The sequence below is a fragment of the Musca vetustissima genome, unplaced genomic scaffold, assembly GCF_032173495.1.
Source record: "Musca vetustissima isolate MV318-11 ecotype Yass unplaced genomic scaffold, APGP_CSIRO_Mvet_v1 utg29781, whole genome shotgun sequence".
NCBI lineage: Eukaryota > Metazoa > Arthropoda > Insecta > Diptera > Muscidae > Musca > Musca vetustissima.
Genome location: NW_026887599.1, coordinates 59,532 through 86,904, shown reverse-complemented (window position 1 = coordinate 86,904; position 27,373 = coordinate 59,532). Strand labels below are relative to the sequence as shown.

At 37.3% G+C, this 27,373-nt stretch overlaps 1 protein-coding gene across 1 annotated transcript; it reads left to right on the top strand.

The window, feature by feature from the left end:
• Positions 1–923: 923 nt before the first annotated feature.
• Positions 924–27,327, top strand: LOC133335230 (galactose mutarotase-like; the record flags this gene model as incomplete). The annotated part of the gene is made up of 5 exons (XM_061543528.1): positions 924–1,336; positions 9,689–9,930; positions 10,018–10,120; positions 22,914–23,003; positions 27,225–27,327. Coding segments are annotated over 5 exons (950 nt in total), but the record flags the coding sequence as incomplete, so codon positions are not given.
• Positions 27,328–27,373: the final 46 nt, after the last annotated feature.

Here is a 27,373-nt window from a genome sequence, read left to right as displayed (position 1 = left end):
CGGTATGTCTTTGGTCTGCTCATCTTTATCTTCGGTCGGAGCATGGGCGCAAATGAGATATGGATTATAGCAATTCGCTCATCTACTGGAGTGAATCTAGAGACAAAGTCTTTTATTCTCTTGTTAATAAAAAATCCATAGCCAAATGCATGTCTCGTTTCATGGCAGCTATAATACAGGGCGTAATCTTCTGATTTACTTACGCCAGTCCCTTCCCATCGCATTTCCTGTAAGGCAATAATATCGGCTATGTACTTCTTGAGTACATACGCCAAAGCGAACACTGCGGCTGTTCTGTACAACGAGCGCACATTCCAATTGCAGGTCGTTTGCGGGGGTCGTCAACATTAGGTGGGTGCGGTTTTCTTTTTCTTAGCTTTTTCATAGTAGGTACGGTTTTAAGAGTGTGGGAAACTAACCCGATGCCTCAACCCATTTTTTATAGTTCTTATGGGTGAACTGGCGGCACATATTAGCTCACTATTTCATCGGGTGATGAAAATAGGTACCCCAGGTGACACCACAAAAGATGTGGATTTTTTAATGAATATTTTTTCAAGCCTTACAAGAGGCGTTTTTAAAGAATATCTTTTCAAGGCCTTACAAACGGCGTGGATTTTTAAAGATTATTTTTTCAAGGCCTTACAAAAGGCGAATAATTTTCCAAGGCCTTTATTAATTTGTCTGCAAAATGACAATTTCAAGCTCCCATTCCATAATTTCAACTAGCGAGTCTTTCTGATTAAATTTGCTAAATGTTCCAAACCATTCTAAAAAAAAAACTTCAATATCAAATAAACATTAGCACCACCATGCAGATTTGATCCGCTCTAATCCATCGCCAGAAGAAAACCATATCGTTCATTATGCATCTTCGAATTGATTTCATCATCATTTCCTCTGAATTGCTTTTTTGAAATGAGAGTTGACTTTTTCTGTTGTTTTTGTTGTTCTTTTTCCAGGTTATCAAACGTCAACAAATCCATATTTCGGTGCTACCGTTGGCCGTGTATGCAATCGTGTTGGCAACGGTCGTTTCACGCTGAACGGTCAAGAGATACAGGTCTCTCGTAACCTGAACAACAAACACCAATTGCACGGCGGCTTTATTGGCTTCGACAAAGTCCACTGGCTAGTGGTGGGCCGACATCAAGACGGTGTAACACTTCAGCATTGTTCACCGGATGGCCATGAAGGATATCCGGGCGAAGTAACCGCAACAGTCAAAATCTCATTGACCGAGGACAATTGTCTACATCTGCTGATGCAGGCAAAGACGACCAAAACAACGGCTGTCAATATGACAAATCATAGCTATTTCAATTTGGCCGGACATGTAAGTACGACGATTCGATTCAAATCGAATCGATTGATGCTATTCGCATTACGTTTTCAGATTAAGGCATATTTTTTCCGGCTGTGCTGCAGTTTGGAAAATGACATGTACACAGGATGACGACAATGAAGGAATGGTTTGCTTGGCTAGTTGCCGGGGCATTGAACACATATGTTACTCTGCTCGGCCTCGGCAATAGTTTTGCCATGATTGAGTTGAGGATTAGATTGCAACAGAACAGAATACACGATAAAATCTTCTTTTGCAAAGAGGAAATGGTAGGGAATTCAAATGAAATTGAAATTGTCGGAAGGATATGTTAGAATGTTATGAACACACAAAGAGGGATAGAAGGGGGTGGGGGTTTAGGACAAGCAAACCTGTACGGACAGGTTATACATGGAGCAAAAAAAAATCAGATGTCGAAGAATTTTTCCGCATAAGGTGGACAAAAGAAAAACATCGCAAACATAAGACTAAGATTTATGACCGGCATGCCACCAACAATCGAACATGTTCGGACATTGTGCAGCTTAGTGGAAGCGCATGGCTTCATTGAAATGCACCATGCATACGATTCGATAACCGTTGCAAATTGAAAATGTAAATTTTATAAAACACCCCATTGCAATTTTATTCAAATTGTATTAGGGAATCTGGAAAATAGATATATTTGTTTTATTGTTAAGCATGAGCATTGTTTCCGGGACATTTTTTAGGTGGGAAATATGAATAAGGACTGCTTAAGGACCACTAACACAAAGTATTCGTATAGACGCCCAGAAGATATTTTCATATAAAACAGAAGGTTTTCTTCTTGGAGACCAGAAGGGTTTCTTCTGTAAAACCAAAAGGTCTTCTCATAGAAGACAAACTGTTTTTCTCAAATAACCTAAGACTTCCAGGTCATCTATTGATCTTCTCATAGAATACCGGAAGGACTTCTTGTAGAAGACCAGAAGGACTTCTTCTAGAATACCAGAAGGTCTTTTTGTAAAGGCCAGAATGTCTATAACAAGACCTTTTGGTATTCTACAAGAAGGCATTCTGGTCTTCTATAGGAAGTTAAAATGTCGATTAAAAATCCTAACAGGTCCCTGTAGAAACTTCTGACCATCGTCCATCATGTAATTTTCTTTGGCGTTTCGTGTGAACATTTATGTTGTATTTAATTTAAACCTAAATGGTCTGAAGCACCCTGTAAAAACAGCTGATTTATCTTGCTGTTCATTTGTTAGGGGAAACGACTATGACATTTTTTGTAAACTTCTGTGAACAACCTCTTAATGTTTCTGGGATTCTTAAAGAAAAATATGATGTTGAGATTACCCTGTATAAGCAGCTGGATCTCTTTCCTTAACATTAAGACGAGAAATAAATTATCTGAAACACCCTGTACCAAACATCTGATTTATCTTCCTGATTATTTGGAAGAGGAAATTCTAGTATTAGAGATGTTTTTATGCTCCAAGATTGGATTTAATTTCTTCTATAGATAAATTTCAATCTATATTGAAAGGAACACCTTTTAATCTGATTTATAACGCTGTCATGGTTTAGTAAAACGATGCGATGGACAGTTCAGATAGTACAGGTATAGGGGGTTCGGACTGTTCACACATTTTGATTTGGATATTACAATGTAGGTTGACTCCAATAATCGTTTTCAAAAACTAAGACCAAAAATCTTATAAAAGACTAGAGAGTCTTCCTATAGAAGACCAGAAGCCCTTCCTATAGAAGACCAAAAATTATTCCTTCTTATAGAAGACCACAAGAACTTTTTATACTACAGACCACAAGGACCTTTTATACTTTATAGGATGCCGGAAGGTTTTTTTTTTTTTTTTTTGTAGATAATCAGTAAATCTTAAGGAAGGAGGGTGGTCTTCGTTTTGGAAGATTTTTTAATTTTGCATATCGAAGATTATAAGGCCTTCTTATTTTTTTATACCCTAGACAACTATGTTGTCAGGGTATTATAGCTTTGTGCAGCCCCAAAAGTTTGTAATGTCGCGAAATATTAGTCCTAGACCCACCTTTAAGTATACCGATCGTCATATGTCCACTAGCTGAGACGATCTAGACATGTGTGTCCGTCCGTCCGTCGGTCCGTCTGTCCATTATAATTTGTAAACACGATACAGGCCACAGTTATGAACCAATCTTCACGAAATTTTGCATGTAGGTTGGGTTCTGGCCAATGAAGACCCCTATTTAATATTTAGGGGATGAAATGGACCAAATACTAAATTTTTATCGGTTTTTCTGGTCGCTCCAGAGGCCGCAATAATGGCTCGAACATCGTGAAATTTTGCATGGAGAAGGGGATCAGGCCAAAGAATAAGCATGCCGGTTTTGATAAAGATAGGTCAATATTTAGCGGGTCAAATGGAACTTGACATTTGTGTGAAAAATGAAAAAAATTGTATTCTATAGCGTATATATATTTACCCCTGAAGGACATAGACCCGAGAAGTTGATATTATATCCAAGACGAGATGTTGACCTTTAAATTAAGACCAATTATATTGTTGTATGTGCTCGGATGTGGGAGTTAAACCTAAATATTTACTGGTATCTCCGTATATTATATTATTTAGTAACCCATTATCACTCTAGAGATCGGAACTATAGCGCTGATCGCTTTGAAATGTTCCATGAGGTTCCAGTTATGGTGAAGGACAACGCCTATAATTTTCGGAAATGATCAGACAATAATATTGGGATGAAGAGGACCGAAAACTTAATTTTTTGTGTTATTTTCGAGTCGAGTCGAACATCACAACACAACCCACGGTGAAGGGAATCTGGACAATAGCTGTACTGAATACTCGTAATATCCGGAAAATATGTCAGTGTGAGGAAGAGGTGCTGTTTACATCTAATCGGGCAAGATGGTGCAAATATCACGAAATATTGCCCAGGCTCGGAATAAACATCAGCAGAAAATTTGAGTTCCGTGGTAGTTGTGTAGGGTATCGTATGGTCGGCCCCGTCCGACTATACTGCTCCGCTCACTGGTTTTTAAGTTATTTTTGGAGGATATAAGTAATTCTTTTTATAGTTAATCAGAAGTTTCTCCTTCTACATGAATTTATTAACCACGTCTGCCCTCAGATGAATTTCTAAATTCCCTTTATGAATCCCCTTTACTTAAAAAAAGGGGTTGACTGACCAACCCCTTTTTAAGTGTGACATTAAAATGTAATCCCCTTTCCCATCCGTTGTGTTATTTAAAAATCAATGTAATATGCGGAGATTATGTCATTTTTATGATATCAAAGTGACATAATTTAATTAATGATGACAATGGCCTTAGATGAGAAATAGTCATAATCCCCAAATCAAAATCAATGGCATTTAAATGTAATTTAAAAGTCCCCCCTTAAATGAATTTGATGGATGACTAAGGAAAACATTAATGAGTCACACAGAAACAATAAAACCAATAAGTAGAAGTGAAATAGGGTAGGGGAAAAGTTCAAGTCGTTTAAAATATATAAAATCAGACGACAGATCGTGGGTGAATTGTGTTCTTGCAAAACTGGTTTGCCGCAAAAATTTAATTAGCACGTTTGTATCATATACTGCGAAGTCGAAGACATTGAATATCGATTTAGGTCAATAACCAGTGAGCGGAACAGTATAGTTGGACAGGACCGACCATATGAAACCCTACACAACTTCCAAGAAAATCTAACTTTGTGTGGTTCTACATTCTGATCTTGGGCAATATTTGCACTCTCTTGACCTTTACCGTGTGTTGTTATGTTCGGGTTTCAATTGTGGCCTATAGAAAAAAAAAACCAAACAATTAAGTTTTCGGTCCACTTTATACCAATATTACTATCTGATCATCACCGGAAATTATAGACGTTGTTTTTGACAATACCTGTTTTAAATATTAACATATCTTTACCAAAAACAATAGGGGTCTTCGTTGGCCAGAACCCATCCTACACGCAAAATTTTGTGAAGATTGGTCCATAACTGTGGCCTGTGTCGTGTTTACAAATTATAATGGACAGACGGACGGACGGACACACATGTCTAGATCGACTCAGCTAGTCGAGATATGACGATCGCTATACTTAAAGGTGGGTCTAGGACCAACCCTCCAACCTTCATTTTAATTGCAAATTTAAGGATATCCGCTCACACAAAACTAATTGTTCCATATATAGTACTATTTAGTACACATAAGTACTAAGCTTCCATATCTCAATTCTATCTTTCAACATCAGCCATTATTCTAAATTTTAGGTTTCCAGCTCTCTCCGTCCAATCAAATCCAAATTGTACCAAACCTAGTGCCGTTTACTACTTTTCGCCTTACACATAAATACGAATTTCCAAAAATGTCTCTATACCTCAATCTTCAACAATATTCTTAATTCCAAATTTCAGGTTTTCAGCTCTCTCCTTTCAAGCAAAATCCAAATTGTACAAAATTTAGTACCATAAAGTACTTTTCGTACCAAAAATTACGAATTTTCTTGAACGACTACAACAGTCATTATAATTATACAACTAATCCAAGTTGCACCAAATTTAGACCCATTTTGTACTTTTTATACAAATAAGTACGATTTATTGAAACCACATCCCTACATCAATACCAGTTCCCAACCTGTATTCCATATATATATATATATATTGTTTTTGTTTTGTTTTTGACAATACCTGTTTTAAATATTAACATATCTTTACCAAAAACAATAGGGGTCTTCGTTGGCCAGAACCCATCCTACACGCAAAATTTTGTGAAGATTGGTCCATAACTGTGGCCTGTGTCGTGTTTACAAATTATAATGGACAGACGGACGGACGGACACACATGTCTAGATCGACTCAGCTAGTCGAGATATGACGATCGCTATACTTAAAGGTGGGTCTAGGACCAACCCTCCAACCTTCATTTTAATTGCAAATTTAAGGATATCCGCTCACACAAAACTAATTGTTCCATATATAGTACTATTTAGTACACATAAGTACTAAGCTTCCATATCTCAATTCTATCTTTCAACATCAGCCATTATTCTAAATTTTAGGTTTCCAGCTCTCTCCGTCCAATCAAATCCAAATTGTACCAAACCTAGTGCCGTTTACTACTTTTCGCCTTACACATAAATACGAATTTCCAAAAATGTCTCTATACCTCAATCTTCAACAATATTCTTAATTCCAAATTTCAGGTTTTCAGCTCTCTCCTTTCAAGCAAAATCCAAATTGTACAAAATTTAGTACCATAAAGTACTTTTCGTACCAAAAATTACGAATTTTCTTGAACGACTACAACAGTCATTATAATTATACAACTAATCCAAGTTGCACCAAATTTAGACCCATTTTGTACTTTTTATACAAATAAGTACGATTTATTGAAACCACATCCCTACATCAATACCAGTTCCCAACCTGTATTCCATATATATATATATATATATATATATACAACCAAATTTAGTAAAGATTAGTACCTTTCGTACACTTACTTACTTAGCTGGCTTGTTACAGAACGGTTGTTCCATAAGCCGAGCTTAAAAAAGATTTCTAAGCGCGTGGGTCTTGTGTGCAAGTCCACCAATTTGGAAGACCACGTTCCAAGATGTTGTTTTCTACTTGGTCTTTCCATCTAATTCGTGGCCTTCCCCTTCTACGGGAACCATCAGTAGGCTCATTTTTATATGCCTTTTGAGCTGGGGCATTTTCATACATCCGCACAACATAGCCTAGCCACCGTAGTCCCTGCAGCTCAATACGACTGCCTATGTCGATGTCCGCGTATAAATTGTAAATCTCGTGGTTCATTCGACGCCGATATTCACCGTCGACGCAGATCGGCCCGTACATCTTACAGAGAATTTTTCTCTCAAAAACCCCCAGAACTGAATCATCTGCTTGCGCAAATACCCATGCTTCTGATCCATATAATAGCACAGGTAGTATCGGCGTCTTGTAAAGTGTGAGTTTGGTATGGCGGGAGGTGGCCTTGTTTCTAAACTCCTTACTTAGACCATAGTAGCATCTGTTGGCCATCACAATCCTTCTCCGGCCATCACAATCTCGTCGTTTATTCGACGCCGATATTCACCGTCGACGCAGATCGGACCGTAGATCTTTCGGAGAATTTTTCTCTCAAACACCCCAAGCTGCCTCATCTGCTTGCGCAAGTACCCATGCTTCTGATCCATATAATAGCACGTGTAGTATCAGCGTCTTGTTGAGTGTTAGTTTGGTCTGGCGGGAGGTGGCCTTGTTTCTAAACTGCTTACTTAGATCATAGTAGCATCTGTTGGCCATCACAATCCTTCTCCGAATTTCAAAACTGATGTCATTCGTTTTATTTATGGCGGTACCAAGGTATATAAAGTCTTTAACTACCTCAAAGCTGTAGTTCTCAAGTTCCACAGTTGGTCCGAGTGTACTGGACGTCTTGCGCGTTGATACCAGACCCACTTTGGCAGACTCCTTTTCAATTTGTTCAAAGGTGCCTGTTACCGCTCGCAATGTTCGACCCATTATATCGATGACATCGGCGTAGGCGAGTAACATGTGTTGTTTGGTGTACAGAGTGCCATTTCTGTTCACCTTTGCGTCTCGTATGACCTTTTCCAGTAGGATGTTAAAAAGATCACGCGACAAACTGTCACCTTGTCTGAATCCTCGTTCGGTATTGAAGGGCTCCGATAGGTCCTTTCCTACTTTAACTGTTGACCTTGTGCCACTTAAAGTTATCCTGCATAGCCGTATTAATTTTGCAGGAATGCTGAACGCAGGCATGACTTTAAACACCTCTGAACGGATAGGGCTGTCGAAAGCGGCTTTATAATCGACAAATAGGTGGTATGTGTCGATGTGTTTTTCGTGGGTCTTTTCCAATATTTGGCACAGAGTGAAAATCTGGTCAATGGTGAATTTGCCAGGTTTGAAGCCGCATTGGTATGGTCCGATGATGTCATTGACCATTGGCTTAATCGTTCGCACAGCACACTGGATAGCACTTTATATGCGATGGAAAGGAGACTTATTCCTCTATAGTTGGCACATATCGTCTTGTCTCCTTTTTGTGCACGGGACACATGATGCTGAGGTTCCAATCATTGGGCATGCATTCATCTAACCAAATTGTGCTAATCAGCTGATGCATGCTCCTGCCCAGCATCTGACCACCAGTCTTGAATAGTTCGGCTGGTAACCCATCGGCTTCTGCTGCTTTGCTGTTCTTGAGCCGATTAATTGCTTTGGCAGACTCCTTTTCAATTTGTTCAAAGGTGGCTGTTACCGCTCGCAATGTTCGACCCATTATATCGATGTCATCGGCGTAGGCGAGTAACATGTGTTGTTTAGTGTACAGAGTGCCATTTCTGTTCACCTTTGCGTCTCGTATGACCTTTTCAGTAGGATATTAAAAAGATCACACGACAAACTGTCACCTTGTCTTGGCTAGGTGGTATACACTCTATACCATCATCTCTTATTGGTTCTGGGGTATCTTCTTCATCGCCACTATTTGATACTAGAAGCTTTTCGAAATGCTCCTTCCATTCGTACACTTATAGGTCGAATTTCCAAAAAAAACCCTTTTGTACATCTTTTTAACTTTCCATCAGTGACCCACATTCTAAATTTCTAGCTCTTCTTTTCGTACCCTTCTAGTTCGAATTTCCACTCACGCGTACACACCAACCCACACTCATAATTTCAAGCTTCTAGCTTTAGCCGTTTCGTCTGGGCGATGATCTGTCGGTCAGTCACTCACTCACTTAACACAAATCTCTTTTATATATTAAGATACGTTTTTTTCAAAGACCATTTTTGGGAAAGTACCAGAAAGGGTGGGCCAGTGGGTTTCATCTTCGGACTTTTTCTAGTATTCCATTCCTTCGAACTCCCGACAATTGTTTACAGAAAACTCAGTCACGTAACTACCACTTTTAAAATTTAAATTATTATACATTCTCAAATTTTGTATGAATAATACTAAGCAGTCAATTTATCTTTACACACCAAGACGATAATTTCCGATTTATAAACATCATTAGCACTTTCAAACAATCAACTTCTAAAAACAGATCATCGACTTACATTGTCATGAGACAACCGCAATTGTGGTGAAAGATACACGTGTTTAACCGCAACAATATCTAAGTAATACCCAAAGATAAAATCAATACCACAAAATTATCGTAAGCCATTAATTGGCAAATAATGGAATGTAGTAATTTGACACCTGTCATATAAAAGAAAATGTTGATCGATGCTCCACAATCCAAATTACCTAATTAAATTCGACACAAAGTTGGAAGAGGAATTTAATTGCTTCTATTTTCATTTCTTTGGTAGGCAGCTGGCAAGGAAGCCATCTATGGACATGAGGTAATGATTAATGCTGATAAAATAACCGAAACCGATGATGACTCTATACCGACTGGTAATTTTACACCTGTCGAAGGTACCGCCTACGATGTAAGGAAGATGACCAATCTGGGTGAAGGCATAAAGAACTTATTGCCCACCAATGGTTATGATGATAACTATTGTGTGGATAAAAATTATGATGGCAATCGTATTAATGTTATTGGAAAGTAAGTTAAAATGTAGCAGATTTTTTTTTCAATTTTCATTACTTTTAAATTCTCAATACAATTTCTCTTCAATTCAATTATTTGTAGAGCCTTTTATCCCCCCAATGGCCGTTGGTTGGAAATTGCCAGTAATCAACCTGGAGTACAATTCTATACCTCGAATGGTATGCCCGATACTGAAAAGGGAGTGGTAAGTCCAACAAAAACACCAGTATTGTATTACATATATATATATATATATTGTATAATATATCGAAAGCCTCAATTCGCCGAAAGAAACATATCATTCAACATAAACGTATTAAGAGGGTCTCATTTTTTTACATTTTATTCTACGAAATTACACAGCAGCCACTACCATTCATTGATGGTGGAAAATATTTCTGTTTCCAATGAAAACAAAAAAATGCATCGAAATCCTTGAATTTGAAAAAGAAAAACTTTTTTTCTTGCCTATCCAACATCTACAATAGCAACAACAGAATGCACATACTTGTTTTCCTATATGCGGAAAACTCCAATCAAATGAAATTAATTAAAAATCTATAATCTGCAATAGTATGCAGATTTTTTCCGTTGAAAGACATAAAAGAATTTAGCATGGGAATAAAAAAACAACAATTACAACCACATAGACAAAATGGGAGTAAAACAAGTCAAATCGTCGTAAAGTTCGACCAGGCCGAATTGTTTATACCCTCCACCACGGCGCGTGCATTCAAAATTCTTGAAATCAATGTGGACCTTTATGTGGGTATTATTTCCAAATTTCAGACACTGAGGTTGGAAAACTGCGGTAAGAACTTCAACATACCCCCAAAAAACTGGACATCTGCAGGGTCTGTTTAAATAATTTCTGGGGTTTTATTTATCAGAAATCCGACATGGTACATGTGGTGGCCAATTCGATGAGAAATTTAGATTAAAAACTTTACAAGGGTGAACATGAGTCAGGACCTTCATGTGAGTGCTATATCTCACTTGGACCCATATAGAAATTGTTTGGCAAGGACGTGTTTTACCCTCCAATTAAGGACACTAAAATGGGGAAAACACGGCAAAAACCTTTACAATTGTCACAATGGGAACCTTTCCTATTTTGGGGGTTATGTCAAAACATGGCATACATATCTGTAGATATGTATGCCAGCCTTCAAAAGGGCTTTATACCAAACTAGAGCCACAACTGTGGGAAAATGTTGTTAAAGACTTCCAAATGGACTGGTACCGGTATATGATAGCCATACCAAAACATAAAGCTGTATTGAAGAGTTTTAATAAGAAGATTGGACAACCCACGAGAAAAAATTATCCCAAAATGTCCCAAAATATTGAATAAAATACCATTATATGGTGGCTACCCGGAATCTTGGTCAATATTGATAATTTTTGATAGCGAGATTTGTTACTTACTTACTTAGCTGGCTTTTGACAGAACTTTCGTTCCATAAGCCGAGCTTAAAAAAGATTTCCAGGCTCGTCGGTCTTTTGCGCAGTTCATCTTTCCATCTTATTCGTGGCCCTCCTCTTCTTCGTGAACCATCAGCTGGTTCGCTTTTATATGCCTTCTGGGCTGGGGCATCTTCATCCATTCTCACAACATGACCTAGCCAACGTAGTCGCTGCAGTTCAATACGTCTAACAATGCCGATGTCCGAGAATTGCTGGTACAACTCATGGTTCATTCAACGGCGGCATTCACCGTCAGCGCAGATCGGCCCATAGATCTTTCGGAGAATTTTTCTCTCAAACACCCCAAGCGCTGCCTCATCTGCTTGCGCAAGTACCCATGCTTCTGATCCATATAACAGCACGGGTAGTATCAGCGTCTAGTAGAGTGTGAGTTTGTTCTGGCGGGAAGTGGTCTTGCTTTTGATTTGTTTGCTCAGACCATAGTAGCATCTGTTGGCCAGCACTATCCTTCTCCGAATCTCAAAACTGATGTCATTCGTTTTATTTATGGTGGTACCAAGATATATATAAAATCTTTGACTACCTCGAAGCTGTAGTTTTCAAGTTCCACAGTTGGTCCGAGTCTACTGGACGTCTTGCGCGTTGATACCATCAGCTTGGTCCTCTCGCCATTTACTGCCAGACCCACTTTGGCAGACTCCTTCTACATTTGTTCAAAGGTGGCTGTTACCGCTCTCAATGTTCGACCCATTATGTCGATGTCATCGGCGTAGGCGAGTAACATGTGTTGTTTGTTGTACAGAGTGCCATTTCTGTTAACTTTTGCCTCTCGTATGACGTTTTCCAGCACGATGTTAAAACGGTCACACGACAAACTGTCACCTTGTATGAATCCTCGGTATTAAACGGCTCCGAGAGGTCCTTTCCGACTTTAACTACTGATCTTGTGCCAGTAAAAGTTATCCTGCATAGCCGAATTAATTTTGCAGGAATGCCAAATGCAGACATGGCTTTATACAGCTATGAATGGATAGGACTGTCGAATGCGGCTTTATAGTCGACGACGATAGACGATAGGTGAGAGATATTTTGCTCAATGAAAATATAACATTACAGACAATTTGGTTAAAACTCTAGGGCTACCCCATGCGGGCCAGCCCAAAACATGGGTCAATGTCTGATCAGTTATCATCCTGTCAATGATCCTAATATCATATTAGATTATGTTGAAAAAACTTGCAAAAGCTTCCAAATACAAATATAATATTGGGGTGTACCTTATACGGGGGCTACCCCATAAAAAATGGACCAATGTAGAAAATTTTTAGTACGAAAATTGTATACACATTGAAAACCCAAAATGCCAAATTAAGGGGACGACCCCCCCCCCCCCCCCTTCTCGGGGTCAAAATTTTTGTTGACTTAATTCCAATCTACACTCATTCAAGAACGTCCCTGCAAAATTTCAAGTAAAAATCTCAAGAACTCTTGAAGATATAGCCGATTTATTGTGTCAGCATCAAGTGACGGCTGAAGGGCTTCTCAAACTTTAAACTCGTTTTTGTCTACACATTTTTTTGCGAATGGCGGGCACGATAACTCAAAAACTAATAACCCAATCGATTTCAAATTTTTACACGTTTCTCTGTGAGTGTATAGCTATCGTATGAACTAGGATAAAGCCAATCGGTGAAGATCTTCCTTATTTTTTAACTTGGTTTTTGGTAAAAAATCGCCGATTTTCCAAAAATATTTTTTCAAAGGTCCGCCATTTTGTTAATTTTAGAGCGAAGTCAATAATCCTAGTTCATACGAGAGCCAGACATGTACTCTTTGTAACACCGTTGGAATTTTCGGATTCCGATGTGTTTCTTTGATCACAAAAAACAACAACAAAAATTGTTTGTAAATTATTTTTCTTCCTTTTTAAATCTTCAAATATATATGTGCAAAGTTACAAACTTTAACAAGCATTGGTATTCATTTACCAGCCCATTAAAATCTTAAAAATAAAAAATCGAGAATGGGGGGGTTCCCTTAAAGCGAAGTGTGTTGTAAATGTGTTCAAAAACTTCAAAATATCGAATATTGTGGGGTACCCTAAAAGGTGGGCCGACGAGTATAGCTAAATCGACATGCCACTTTTCATATAATTGTATCTCCAGAGATTTGAATCCATTCCGTTGAAAACCGTGCTCAAAAACTTAAAAAGTCATATATTTAGGGCATGGTTACATGCGGACTACTCTAAAATATACCGATATTGAGAATTTTTAGTAGGAAAATTGTATACACACTGAGCACTCAAAATGCCAAATTAAGACAATTTCGTTGAAACCCATGCCCAAAAGCTTGTAAGTAAAAGCATGTATGCACGAAATTTCAAAGGTCTTTCTCCAATATATCGAAATTTAATCGACATAGAAATTTTCATAGAATTGGGTCTTCAACGATTATTTCGAGGTTATGCAAACAGAATGATAATTTTAATAGAGTGCAGTACGGTTATAGCGACCTAGTAGGGACCAAGCAAATTAGTTCGATTGTATACACTTCACCATATGGTGGACGGTTTAAGAGCAGTGAGCGGAGCAATATAGACAAGCGGGCCCATTATATGATACCCCACACAACAACTGTAGTTTAGCTTTCAGTCTAGCTAAATTCTGAACATGGTTCTGAGCGATATATACATGGTTTAAATATGAGTATATGCCCTTAAAAATGACTTTATCCCGCATATCAGTTCGCTAGCCTCTATCGCATTTATATTATGTTAAAAGTCAACCATCCGACATTCACACTTTCCCGGTTATGTCTTTCCGCAGTGAATGTATACCCCATACTTTGCAACAAATTAGTTTACGGCCGGCCAATCGCCTTCTATGCGTAAAAAGAGAAAAAATAAATAAAAGACGAAACCAGTTAGAAGGTCAGCATAATTGGACGGGGCCGACCATATGATTCCCTATATAAATACCAGTGAACTATAACTTTCCTCGATATTTCGAGCATGGACAATATATCGAGAAATGTAGGGGCCAACAAACCCTCTCTCTTTCTTACACTGGCATCTTTTCGGAATCATGGTTTAGTTGTTCGATGTAAATGTTGTGATATTCGTCTTATAATAGTGGCCTCTATAGCGGGTAGAAAACCAGACAACAATAAAGCTTTTGGTCCATTTCATTCCATAAATATCATCTGATCATGACAGAAAATTAATTGTGTCGTCCTTGATCATAACAGAAATTTCATCAGAGCGACATTTCCGCCCTCTATGTAAGAATATCAGAATACGGAGACGACTGTAAATATTTACGTATAACTTCCAAATCCGAGTAAAATAAATTGAAAGGTCAACCTATACTGACTACTTCTCCTGTCAATGTATTTTAAAAGGAAATATATTCGTCATAGAATAACATTTTCCCATATTGGCCTTAGGATAAGCCTAAGGTTAAGGTTCAGTTTCATTATCGGTATTTTGAAGATTTTAGATGAATTTTCTTACCAAAGAGGCTACAATTTGGGATTCCGTGTTTTTAAGGGATGAATGATTTCTTTGCAGAAAATATTAAATATTCAATGTTTAGACAGAATCTATATATAAAGGTTCCGTACCATGGGTTCATGTTTTGAAATAGGTCCTAGGTTCATACTTTTGGCCGATTTCCAAACAGTAGTGGCAGTAATTTGACATTCCGCGTTTGGTTATTGTCCCAAATAGAGAAGGATCCACTATAAGGACTGTAATGTTGGCTTCCGGATTCCGGGCGAATAAAAGGAAAAAATCAGAAAATTTTCATTGTAACAGACAATACACATACCACATGGTGGAGGGTATAAAGAGTTCAGTCCAACCATCACATAACGACGATTTTTAGCTTAACTCTAGTTTAGTAAAAACGATCAGATTTTTCTGAAATTTTTTCCAGAGGTATGTATTTTTACCCTAAATATGGAATGGAAATATGAAATTTATTTATAATTCAATATTAAATCTTAGTTTTTAAAAATGTACCGCCTTGTTGGTACTTCAAAAAATCCAAACCTTATTGGTTCATGATGGTACTTCGTAAAATTATTTTTCAAAAAAGCCAAGCCTTGTTGGTCCTTCAAAAATGTATTTACGGGCCTTTTTGTAGTTAATCTGCAGTTGTGAGGTCCTAGTCCAATTTGAGGTCCTAGTCCAATCCTAATTTAAAAATTTTACCCACACAAAAATGCTCTAATTGCAAATTAGCCCAAGTTATTTCTCCAAGAGACCATTTACATATAACTTATCTTAAATTTCGCCTCACAAAATTCCTAAGGTCAATTTCACATAAATTATTTCATTGTACTGAAACATCCGTTTTCCTTTTCTTGAAAAATAAATTCTTTAAAAAACCCCTAACAAGAAGTTAATTTTCTCACAATTTCATTGGCATTTTCAATTGCAGTCAACACAAAAACAATGGCAATTATGTAATTAAGTTTCTGTTTAGTGTTTCGTGGGTTTTCTTTGTTTGGCAAATTCAATGGATGTGTTGAGAAAGGGATTTCTTTAGAAATTTAACATTTTCTGTCGTCTGAAAGTAATTTTCTTCAAAAATTGTATTTACTCGTACACGTTTGTGGTGGTAGCTATTGTATTCTCCGACAATAGAAACCGCTAGCTAATTGTTGGGAAATGGGGAAAAGAAGTTGCAGCAACACGTTTTTAAGCAAAATACAACATTTTCAGATTGTATGCCAGAATGTTTACGAAAATCTATGAATGTCTGAATAGAAGATTTATTTTAACAAGTAAAAAAGCGATAAGTTCGGCCGGCCGAACTTTGGATACCCTCCACCATACAAATACTGACAACTTTTTGAAATTAAAACATAGGGAACATACATATAACGACAATTCTTCCAATCGCTTGTTGTAAACCAAATAGAAAATTCAGCAATTTCAATGGGGGTTTCCCTAAAATCTCAAAACCCTAAAATGTTGACATATATTATTAACGCATGGTTCGGTAAAACATGTGTATAAAATATTGAAAATACTCCAATTTAGAGGGCAATATTATATATGAGGCATACTAAAGCGGGACCAATATTGACAACATTGTGTAGGAATTAGCAACTACTTGGTGTTTTCATTATAATGGGGTTAGGCCTAATTAAGCGCCAAAGTAGCTCAAGTTCCAAGCCAATATTTTAGTTTTTAATCCCAATACCGGCCATCACGCTAAATATTAAATATTTAGGATGTTTATATAGTACCTGGTCCTAAATGCGGGTCGATACAGTTCATTCTCAAACCTCACGTTTTAGTTTTTATGTCGATATCCTCCGAGAGAAAAATGATTACAACATATGGCTAAATCGACTAAATCGGTTTAGAATGTCATACTATGTGGGGTATGAACTGAAAATTTCGTCTACCGAACATCCCCCCTTATATGGTGGAATACAGCTATATGGCATAACCCCAACACACGGAAAAAATCGGCTATTTTAAAATAAAAAAGGGGGTTATAAGGGGACCACCCCTAAAAGGGGGGGAATATTAATAAGTTTTGGTAAGGAGATTTGTTACCATATACGACTACAAAATACAAAATTACAGCGAATTCGGTTAAAAAACGGGCTCAAACGGGCTCACAAAATACCGAAAATTAGAGGGTACCCTTATATGGGTGCTACCCGAAAAAATGGGCCTATATTCATAATTTTTTGTGGAGAGTACCAAAACTCTCCACAAAAAATTATGAATTATTATTAGGAAGTACCTGTTAGGAACTCAAAATGCTAAATAACAACCAATTCGGTGGAAAAATACGACCAAAATCCACAAAATACTGAAAATTGGGAGGTACCGTTATATGGGGGCTACCAGAAAAAGTAGACCTATACTTATAATTTTTTGTGAAGACATTTAGTACTCAATAAGAACCCAATTTACCAAATTTCAGCAAATTCGGCTGAAAAACGCGCTCAAGAACCCCAAAATACCGAAATTTGGCGGGTACCCTTATATGGGAGCTATGCCTAAAAGTGGACCGATACATCCCATCTTCGAACTTGACCTGCCTGCAGAAAAAAGACAACCCTATGCCAAATTTCAGCACCCTATCTCAATTCCTTCAGAAGATAGCGTGATTACAACAGACGGACGGACGGACATGGCTAGATCGTCTTACAATTTTACCCTGATCAAGAGTATATATACTTTATAGGGTCGAAAATGAATATTTCGATGAGTTACAAACGGAATGACAAAATTAATATACCCTCCATACTATGGTGGAGGGTTATTTTAGAAATTCTTAAAGAAAATGGTCATAAAAGATTATCCGGTCTAGGTTCTCATAGAAAAAAATCACTAATTGATGATGGCTTTGTGCTCCTTGTGGTATATCAGATATTTCGACCCACCTTACTGTATTTCATTGCTGATGTATTTTTTTATTTTTTGCTGCTTTTTAACTAGCAGTGTTTTGTTTAAAAAGTTCATTGTTTTGCTATCCCTATTTTGTGGAGCACAAACAAAGGTGGTTTAGGGCATAATTTGCTTTGTTTGTCGTCTGCCATTATAATTTTTATGTTGTTGTTTGTGTTTTACATTGTAAAGTCGATGTTATAATAAATAAAAAAGTGTCAGTCGGTGTCTACGGAATTACTAAATATTGTCGAGGTGGAGTATTTATACCCTACACAACTATGTTGTCAGAGTATTATAGCTTTTGTGCAGCCCCAAGAGATTGTAACACCGCGAAATATTGGTCTTAGACCCACCTTTAAGTATAACGATCGTCATATCTCGACTAGCTGAGTCGATGTAGACATGTTTGTGTCCGTCCGTCCCTCTGTCCATTACAATTTGTAAACACGATACAGGTCACAGTTATGGACCAATCTTCAAGAAATTTTGATTTTGGTAATGACCCGTTAATATTTAGGAGATGAAATGGATTAAATACTTAACTTCGATGTAGACATGTGTTTCCGTCCGTCCGATTTTAGTAATGATTCGTTAATATTTAGGGGATGAAATGGACCAAATACTTAATTTTTGTCGCTCCAGAGGCAATTGTGAACCAAACATCTCGAATTTTTACATGGAGAAGGGGATCGGACCAAAGAATAAGCATGCCTGTTTTGATAAAGATCGGTCAATATTTAGCGGGTCAAATGGATCCTGACTTTGTGTGAAATTGGCAAAATTTGTATATTTACTCCTGAAGGACAAAGACCCGAGAAGTTAATAGTATATCCAAGAGGAGTGGTTACCTTTATATTGATACAAATTAATTGGTGTATGTACTCGGATGTGGGTTTTACACTTAAATACACTTAACCACACGGGAGGACGGAAATATAGCGTTGATTGAATTTTTGTCGCTCCAGAGACAATTATGGCCCAAACATCTCGAATTTTTACATGGAGAAGGGGTCGGACCAAAGAATAAGCATGCCTGTTTTGATAAAGATCGGTCAATATTTAGCGGATCACATGGGCTCCGACTTTTGTGTGAAAAATGACAAAGTTTGAATTCTATATCGTATATATTTACCCCTGAAGGACATTGATCCGAGAAGTTGATAGTATATTCGAGAGGAGTGGTTACCTTTAAATTGATACAAATTAATTGGTGTGTGTACTCGGATGTGGGAGTTACACTTAATTATTTACAGGTGCTTACGTACTCAGATATTTAGTAACCCATTACCACACTGGAGGGCGGAAATATAGTGCTGAACGCTTTGAAATGTTCCATGAGGTTCCAATTATGGTCTAGGACAACGCCTACAACAATTTTCGGTGATGATCAGTTAATAATTTTGAGATGAAGTGGACCGAAAACTTAATATTTTTGTGTCGATCTGTAGGCCACAATTATAAGCCGAATATCACAACAAAACCCACGGTGAAGGGAATATGGAGAAATAATATGGAAAATATGGCAGTGCAAGGAAGAGGTGCTGTTGACCTCTAATCGCGCAAGAGGGTGCAACTATCACGAAATATTGTCTAGGCTCGAAATAGACGTCCGCAGAGAGTTAGAGTTCAGTGGTAGTTGTATCGTATGGTCGGCACCGTCCGCTCCGTCCACTGTTTTTTATTAACTTCATATTTTTTCATAATTGTGGCAGTTTTTGTAGTGGAGTTAGCGGACAGAGTTGATGGACTTATATAGCCGATAATTGTACCAAATTTAGGATTTACTATTCGCTTAATGCATTGTATATGCTTTTATCAAAGATTTGACCATCTGTTGTGAGATACCTATTGAAAACAATTTCCGATTTAATCAATTACTCCATTAGCGGGACATCTGTATATACTTACAAACATTGACCAAAATTGGAAAATGTCGCTACAACTCTGGCAATACCGAAATTGAGCGTAAATTTTGTATGGGGGTTATGTCAAAATATAGACATATAATAGCGATTTTCAGATGTAGTTCAGCATTCGAAACCCCTAAATACCAAAATACTACCTTTTCGGTTAATACTGCGGCTATGTTATATGGGAGTTATTCCAATTCATGGAAATGTCAGGGCAAGGTATAACGTTCTATCTCAAATATCGCGTGATTTAAACAGACGGATATGGCTACATCGACATAAAATTTTATTCTAAACAAGAATATATAGGAAATATTGACAATTTTGTTTGACATAGCTGAAGCCAAGGTTCACCCCCTAATAACTCGGCAATTATTAAAGTATATGAGAAAAATTGAATAGTTTTGCATTAATTGTTCTGTGCCTGCACTCATTTCATTATACTGACCTCAAAAGTTTATTTGCGTGCTCCATTTTGAGTTTTTTTCGCATTCATTAATTTCCAAATATAAATTATACGGTAGTTGCACTCGAAATATAGGAGTCAGCAACATTTAATAGGGGCATTTTCTCAAAACTCCAAAATGTTGACCGATATTGATAACGCATGGTTGAGAAGAACATGTGTCCAAAATCCCCAAAATAATACTATTTATGTGGTCAAACCAAAAAGAGGAACAATATTTAATAACTCTGGTAGAAAATACCGAAAGTCGGGAGGTATCATTATGTGGAGGTGATGCCTAAATGTGAACACATAACTCATTTTCGAACAAAACCTTTTAGTTTTGTATCTCAATACCATCCTCAAGCTCAACATACTCTTAATACTCTCCGAAGGTAGTATGATAACAACAGATGTACAGACGGACAAAAATGACTACATTGTCATAGAATTCCATGACCATTTTGAGTTCAAAAAATATCCCCCATACTATGGTGAAATACATTTATATAGGGCCAATTCTTAACCGCAAATGCTGTATGGGGACTCCCCCGAATAAGAGGCCGGAAACTAATAATTTTTGGTAGGGAGATTTGTTATCAAATACGAATCCAAAATACCAAATTAAAACGAATTAGGTTGAAAAACGCAATGTGTACCGATATTCATAATTTTTATGCACCTACCTCAATTCTTTCAAAAGATTAAAACAATCGTCTTAGAATTTTACACTGATCAAGAATATATACACTTTATAGGGAAATAAATATTTCTACAAACGGAGCGGAACGGTTCGAGCTGAACATTTATACCCTCCACCGATCGCAACTTTTATATACATACCGACAATTAAGCGTGGCATGGAATGCCAAATTACTGGCACTCTGTAATGTCAATTCGGATAAAAGTGCACCTAGCATCATCAATATACCTGTAAAGGGACTGGATCTTTATATATTGGCTATACCAAAAAGTCGGCCGAAAAAGTGGAAAGAAGTGTCCAATCTGTCCCAAAATGCCGAAATATTTAGTTACCGATATATAAAGGTACCCTAAAAAGTAGACCAATATCGGTTATAACGACGGTATCTAAAATTCTCGCTTATCCACCACTTTTGTCGTTTCTTTGACCACATTTTATTGAAATGTGGCAGTTCTCATAGCAGTGTTCTGATAATTCGAATTATGTTGCATTTGAATTGCGCTTTGACGCTCGAGAGTTGCCGGTAAGCTACCGTTGACTTTGTGCATACTTCTGATTTTATCGAAATTGATAGATTACATCAACCCCGATATCTTGTGATATGTAACTGGTTATCCTATTTTGAGCCTTTGTAAAGGGGTTATCAAAAGAAGAGGACCGACAAGACCCATTTTCATACTGAACCGATAAAACCCATCTCATTAATCGCATACTCATTTTCGTTCATATCAAATATATGTACATATGAGGGAGTGGTATCAGAAGGAGTACACCAACAGTCTCTATTTTCGAATTTAATCTAATTATGAATAATATAACGATTTGCGAAATTTGGATCAATATATAGGTCGGGACCAGACTAGGGCCTCTTTGGTGGGTAAATTCAAATATACCTACAAAATATTTTATTTTTGGCTAGGTGATCACATGAACCTATTTGATTAATATTCCAGAAACAAATTTCCTATAATCCGGAATGCTAATATACATCCACTTCGTTGGACAAATGCGTCCTAAAACCACCAACCTATTTATGTTAAAAGCTGTACCGATATCGAAAATGTCCTCAAAGATATTTTTCACATTGGTATACCTGGAATGCCAAATTACATTCACTTCGGTGGGAAACTGCGGTTAAAGCCTTTAAAATACAGAAAATGGAGCCGAATCTCCTGGTCGCACATTGAAAAGTGTCTGTAAAGACGTTAACAACACTTCGAATGAACCTACCGCAAACCGAAAATTGAGTGTTCGATTAAATGGATGTATATAGAAAAATTTATCGAAATTTCAGTTATTTCAGTGGTCAAAAGCGACTAAAATCTTCCAAGTATTTATGTAGGGACATACCATCTGTAAGGAATGTTTGCCTCCACATAGATAATTGAAAATTATCGGTAAATATATTTTATAAAGACTTCGGTCGTTGTAAATTGGCACTCCTAGAGTCGATTAGGGGGATAAAAATGTTCTATGTGGCGTCATTAGCAAAGGACGATGGTCCATATTGGGACTATGTCAAAACATTTTTGCGAATAACTTATTTAACCACTAAGAAATTTAAATCTCTTTTATTAGAAAAAGGGGGGTTAAAGCCAAAAAATACCGAAAATATTGTGGCTATACCTAGAAGTAGTAGCAATGTGCAATAATTTCGATCCACTATCATAACAAGGAGTCTAAAGTTAAATTCGAAAATATTTTTTTTTTTTTTTTATCCAAATTTACAACTTGCCAAATTTATATAAATCACAAAAAAAATCATTTAATGGCCTATTAAACACCATTATACCAAAACAAAACAGAACACACAAAACTTGTAATTGTCTTAAAAACTCAAACTCATATTTAACCAGTCGAATAACTTTTTCGTAATCACCTTTCCAATTATTCTTTAAATTTATAATTCATTGATCCCCAGAGAATCAAAAAGGCTATTACATTAACCGCAACAATTCTGACATTTTGGCATTTTCATATTTAATACGAATTAATTTGAGAAGATTTCAAAAAGTTGGAAGCAAAAACATTTTCGAAGCAACAATAATTAAATATGTAACCCCTTCTCTATATCTCTCGTTCTCTTTTCAGGCCCCCATTTATGGCAAGAATGGTGCTCAATACACTAAACATGGAGCCTTTTGTCTAGAGACTCAAAAGTATCCCGATGCTGTCAATCATGTAAGTTTCCAATAACACAGCACCTGCACTGACTGCCTGTCCGCCTACACTCTATAGAAATGACCAAGCATTGTAGTGGCAAAAAGAATAGAGAAAGGAAGGCCGGCAGATTGGTTCGTTGGCTGACTGTCGAATATAAAAGAGTACTAACAAGCACAATCAAGAAGCAACCACAACTCCAAAAACTTGATTCTACTGCTACTGCTGCATCAGTACAAGCACCATGGATAGGTTGATATAACAAAGCACCGAGTAAACAAAAATCCGCACAACCATCCTTCCGTACTGTAGAGACCATTTAGCCAAATGAGTATCTTAACTCAGTAGTCAAACAGTAAAATGGCTAAAGAAAAAGGTTTTTAGTGGAAGTGAGAATGAAAATAACCCTAACAAAATAAGGTGAAAATTAACGAGGGTGGGTGAGGGGAATGAATGTAAATAATGGGAAAAAATCAAAAAAATTAATGTAGAAACCCAGATACAAAACTTATTAAAAACTACAATTTGGGAAAGCTGACATTATATTTATTCCGTGAAAAGTCATCGGAATGGGTATTTTTTCAAGGAGATTTCTTATCCACATCCAGCCAAATTCATAAAAATAAGCTTAACCACTCGGGAGTATTGTTTCCGCGAATCTAGAATGATTTGACCCGCGTATAAAATTATGCCTATTTATTCAACTCAGCCATAAACGGATGTAACCGACCGATATATTTTATGCTGATTTTTGCATGGATATGTCCCACTTATTGAGAACTAGAAATTCCAAGTAAATATCATGTTCTACAAAAAATAATGTTCCAAAGTACAGATACTCAAGATGGAAAGCTGTAGGAACTTCAACCTACCGAAAATTAAACGTAGTTTTTGTTTGTTGGCTGAAACCTTCATAGTAGCATCCATTCCTCCACAGGAGCCTACTTGGAAAATTTAGTGAACTTTTTTTTTGAAAATTCGGACATGTGGATGGACCTTTCAATGGGGGCTATATCAAAACTTGAACCTATATTTGTTTCCCAAAAATGTGTACATACTTCCTAATATCCCGGAAAGGCATATTACAGCGACTATAATGTGGAAATGTGGCTAAAATATTCAAAATACTGATAATTGGCGTCTGCTTTTATATGGGGGCTATATCAAAACATGAGCCAATATTAATGATATTCTGCACATATTTATGTCAGTCTTTATGTCAGTCTTCATGAACCCTTTAAACATAGGGGGAATATGCAGCTAAAGCTTCAAAATACCGAAAAGAGGTTGGTATCGTTACATGTAATCTTTACCAAAACGATACCGATGATCTTTAGTCGGAAATTTTAAAATATAACACCTCTTGATAACCTAAACCAGTTAAAAAATGGCAGTCGGTTTTGACGACATATATATATATATATACATATATTCTTCATCTATGGAATTAAACACAGGTTTTATTATTATTATATTTTTGGAAGGTACTTGATAACCTATTAACCAGTTAAAAAGTGAAATTGCAGTCGGTTTTTTTCATAATTTTGACCCTTTGTGGAGGAGGTACATATATAAATATATATACATGGTTAAAATATCAGGTTGTGCAAAGTTTAGTTTAAAACGGATAGTATATTCACGTGATATTATAGAAAAACATTTTGTGGGGGAGGTGCCAGAAGGAGTGGACCGATAACCTCCATCTTCAAACTTGATCTAAGTTTGGGATAAATAACGGTAACTCCCATCGAAAGTTATCGAGCGCACCAGTGGCCAAACAAACGACGAGCATTTGTCGATAGACTCCTAATTGTCTGAAACGGATTTGGCCCAAAGAGACATGGGATCGAAAATCATTCTAGACTCAAAGATATGTATTATCAAAAGATATGTAGGGCCTTGGTGCACCATTCATATAAAATCGGACGAAAATATAAATGGGAGATATATCTAAATCCGACTTTTGTCTAGCATTTATCGGACGAAATCGGACGTATGTTACAAACATATGCACAAAGACATAATACCCTGTACCAATGTGTGGTGAAGGGTATAAAAATTAACCTGCCGAAATGTATTTCAGCCTCCAAAGCCCTTATATGTCAAATTACAGCCCTTTCAATTTCAAAACTCTGTTTCAAATATTGCAACCTCTATCGCAATTTCAACCGACCTACCGATATATCTGAATCGACAAAGAATTTTATTTCCATCAAGAATAAATATACTTTTTGGGGTCTCCGGTAAATCCTTCAGGGTGCTACAAACGGACCATATATATCGGGTGAACGAAATCGGGACTCTACAACTTTAATGTTTTTGTAAAATGTGGTGATGGTTTGGACTAAATAGCCATTCTTTGGAGTGGACCGATTGGATTGGTAAAAATAACACGATAGTAGCAGTGGAGGATAGTAGTGTCAGTGATCCCTTGGGGGTGCTGAAGCCTCAAAAGTCCTATCCACTATCGTCCTAGTTGTGCTCGGGCCACTCAAACTCTTCTCGTCCTTTGGGTTAGAAGTCCACCACTTCTCACCAATAAGGAAATCCTTTTAATTACGAAGTCACACGCAATATCATTCGGATAGTTCGTGGATAACTTCCGAATGATTTTTAGGTTCCTCTTACATAGAATTAATTATTTATCCATGATTGAGTCTCTGTCCCGCCCGATAAATTGGTTGCAGAATTTAACCGCTCATCGGTAAATCTTCTTGTCAGAGATTACATTGGGATTGATACGTTTAATTCTGTCAAGAATTAGTCGTCCCAGAATTTATTCGGGATGCTGTCCTGACTAAGGCGGAAGGAGCCGTTTTCCACGATAAGGTTGAGTAGAAGGTCCGTATGTCTCTCCAGGCTTTCGTTGGCGTCATCAAGAGTAAGCCTTGTAGAGATCGAGATTGAGGGTGACAAGGCAGTCACATCAGTATACATTCACATTATTTTTAGATATTGGATAGACCTTACAATTGGATATTTGAAGACACCATTCTCGCCTTGCCAGCCTGGGATCATAAGCACTCGGTCATTTCCTCCGAGTCTCTTCCCCAGGATCCGAAGAATAATATTGGGCTTTCCACTATCCTCAACCTGTGGACGAGCCCGTTAGCATTCATCTCTGCTCCCCGTAGGCGGATCACACAAAAGTCTCTACATTTATTAGCTAATAGGTGGGTGCTATACAAAATTGATAGTCTCTATACAGTTCTAGGTACAAGGTTTTAAACTTTGTTTCTGGGAAAATATGACTCCAGGAAACAATTACAAAGATTCTCTCCCTCTACTTATCGATCATTAACATACCATCTCGAATGGGCACCTTTGGAACTAAGCTACATCATTTGAAATGTTTGTTTTACTGCCTAAATTGTTTGTGTTTACAAACCGACAGTGATGTCTGGTGTTTTCCTCTTTTTAAGCTGAAATTTGCTGTTTGCCATAGAATGCAGGGGACCATTACGGCACCGACACCTACACAATAACCCAATGACTTGACTGACTGATAACTGCTGCTACGGTTTCGAATAGATACCCCCACAGACACATAGAGAAAATCACACTTTCTTTGGAAAAAGAACCTTAAACACACACAAATCCACACATTGATACATGGGGGTGTATATGTGATTGTCTTATATGTGTGTGCATATCTGTGTGTATGTGACTAGTATCTCTTCATTGTACTATGTATAAGGTGTTAAAGTCTATTTTAGCTGTCAAATAGTGACTTATTGTCTGACAGGGCGTAAATCCTGTAATTGTTTGTTGATAAACTTAAGCTCAACGTTTGCAAAACACCATTGAGAAGAGAAAAAGAAGAAGAAAAAAAAACACAGAGATCCAAAGATTCATAGAACCAGAAACAGAGGACATAAAACAGCATGCAGGCCTGCGAAGGGGACGAAGAAGGACACCATAACTAAGAGAGACAGAACAAAAGGTTCCAATGGTTCAATGGAGAATATTTGCTATGATAAGTTGAGTTGAAAGGTCTTCAAGTAGGCCAAACAAGACCAGCGCCATCACCACCACATTATCTTTCCAGGCATTAATGTTTAAGGCTTTACCAACCAATATTCCAAAGTTTTTTTTGTTTGTCCTCGCCATTGACTTCCAACAGTGACTATGTGTGGTTATGGGTTAGGCTGGGTGGGTGGATGGAGGGCATCAAATAATCTAATCAATTGACTTTAACCATCCTACTTTGCTTTGTTTTTTTCTCTTTTTGTTTCATTTCAGCCCAACTTCCCATCGATCATATTAAATCCGGATGAAGAATACAACCACGAAGTGATTTACAAATTTGGCATATGTCGTAACACTGGCTGCTCTAAACATTAGGGAGATCAATGGCAGCAGCAGCAACCAAACAATGGTAATTCCAAGAA